The sequence below is a fragment of the Phaethon lepturus genome, unplaced genomic scaffold, assembly GCF_000687285.1.
Source record: "Phaethon lepturus isolate BGI_N335 unplaced genomic scaffold, ASM68728v1 scaffold11455, whole genome shotgun sequence".
NCBI classification, from domain to species: Eukaryota; Metazoa; Chordata; class Aves; order Phaethontiformes; family Phaethontidae; genus Phaethon; species Phaethon lepturus.
In genome coordinates this window covers 18,342-19,292 of record NW_010541249.1, presented here as the reverse complement: position 1 = coordinate 19,292, position 951 = coordinate 18,342, and the positions used below count along the sequence as shown (strand labels likewise).

Sequence of the window (951 nt, the reverse complement as noted above, 5' to 3'; positions counted from 1 at the left end):
TTGGTGGAGCAAGGCGGCGGGGTGGTGGCAAGATGGCGGTACAAGCGGTGCACCTGGAGGCTGATGCCTTCCTGGTGTGCCTCAACCACGCGCTGAGCACCGAGAAGGAGGAGGTCATGGGACTCTGCATCGGCGAGGTACCGGAGCTGGTCGGGGCAGTCCCGGGGAGAGACGGGCGGCGCGCGGGGGACACAGCGGGAGGAACTGCTGCCCAGGCGCGACTCATGGGCCGCACCGGTGGGATAGCGGTTTGTGGGCTCGTACCTTCCGAGTGGGGCTCGGCCACCGCGACGGAGAGCATTGTACAGGCCTGCTTGAGGGCGGTTCTCCGCAGAACCATGCCACTGGGCCTCGGGCTTCTTCTCTCCGCTGCTGTCTAGTGCTGACTCGTAGTTCGACGTGCTGTGAAAGTTAAAGCTTAGAGTCAGAAAAGCTTCCCATCTGCACGCCTGACTGTACTCTGATGCTTACCTTTTCCCTTCTGAAGGTACAGAACCGGCTATTTCCTTGAGGGTGGTTATTTCTTTAGCAGAGGAATGATCGATTTTTCCTTCTGTGTCATTAGGTTGATACCAGCCGAATTGTTCATATCCATTCAGTGATCATTCTGCGCCGCTCCGATAAGAGAAAAGACCGTGTGGAAATTTCACCAGAGCAGCTTTCAGCTGCTTCTACTGAAGCAGAGATATCCTTTAGTAGAGACAGCAGCAAAGTCACCACTGAAGTGGTTTACCTCAGACCTCTTTTTATGTGCTGTGTTTTAGACTTGTTCTAGTTGGTTTGAAGTTGTCTGCTGCTTTCCTCCTACAACTGTTTGGTTTGGAGGGCTGTGCTGGAAGTTGCCATTCTCTGGAGTCTGTTGGTTCCAGCGTTTGCAATGGAATTGTGTTTTAACTTTTTTTTTTTTTTTTTTTTTTTTTTTTATTTTTTTTTTTTTTTGTCACAAAAAAA

The 951-nt window shown here is 51.2% G+C and overlaps 1 protein-coding gene across 1 annotated transcript in view; it reads left to right on the top strand.

Annotated features, from left to right (window-relative positions):
- The first annotated feature begins 12 nt into the window (after nt 1–12).
- BRCC3 (BRCA1/BRCA2-containing complex, subunit 3) overlaps nt 13–951 on the top strand; it is a 5,576-nt gene continuing 4,637 nt past the window's right edge. Inside the window, exons 1-2 of the mRNA XM_010287683.1 lie at nt 13–137; nt 566–685. Of these exons, the coding sequence (XP_010285985.1) occupies nt 33–137; nt 566–685 (225 nt within the window). The 5' untranslated portion in view covers nt 13–32. The remainder of the gene's footprint in view (nt 138–565; nt 686–951) is intronic.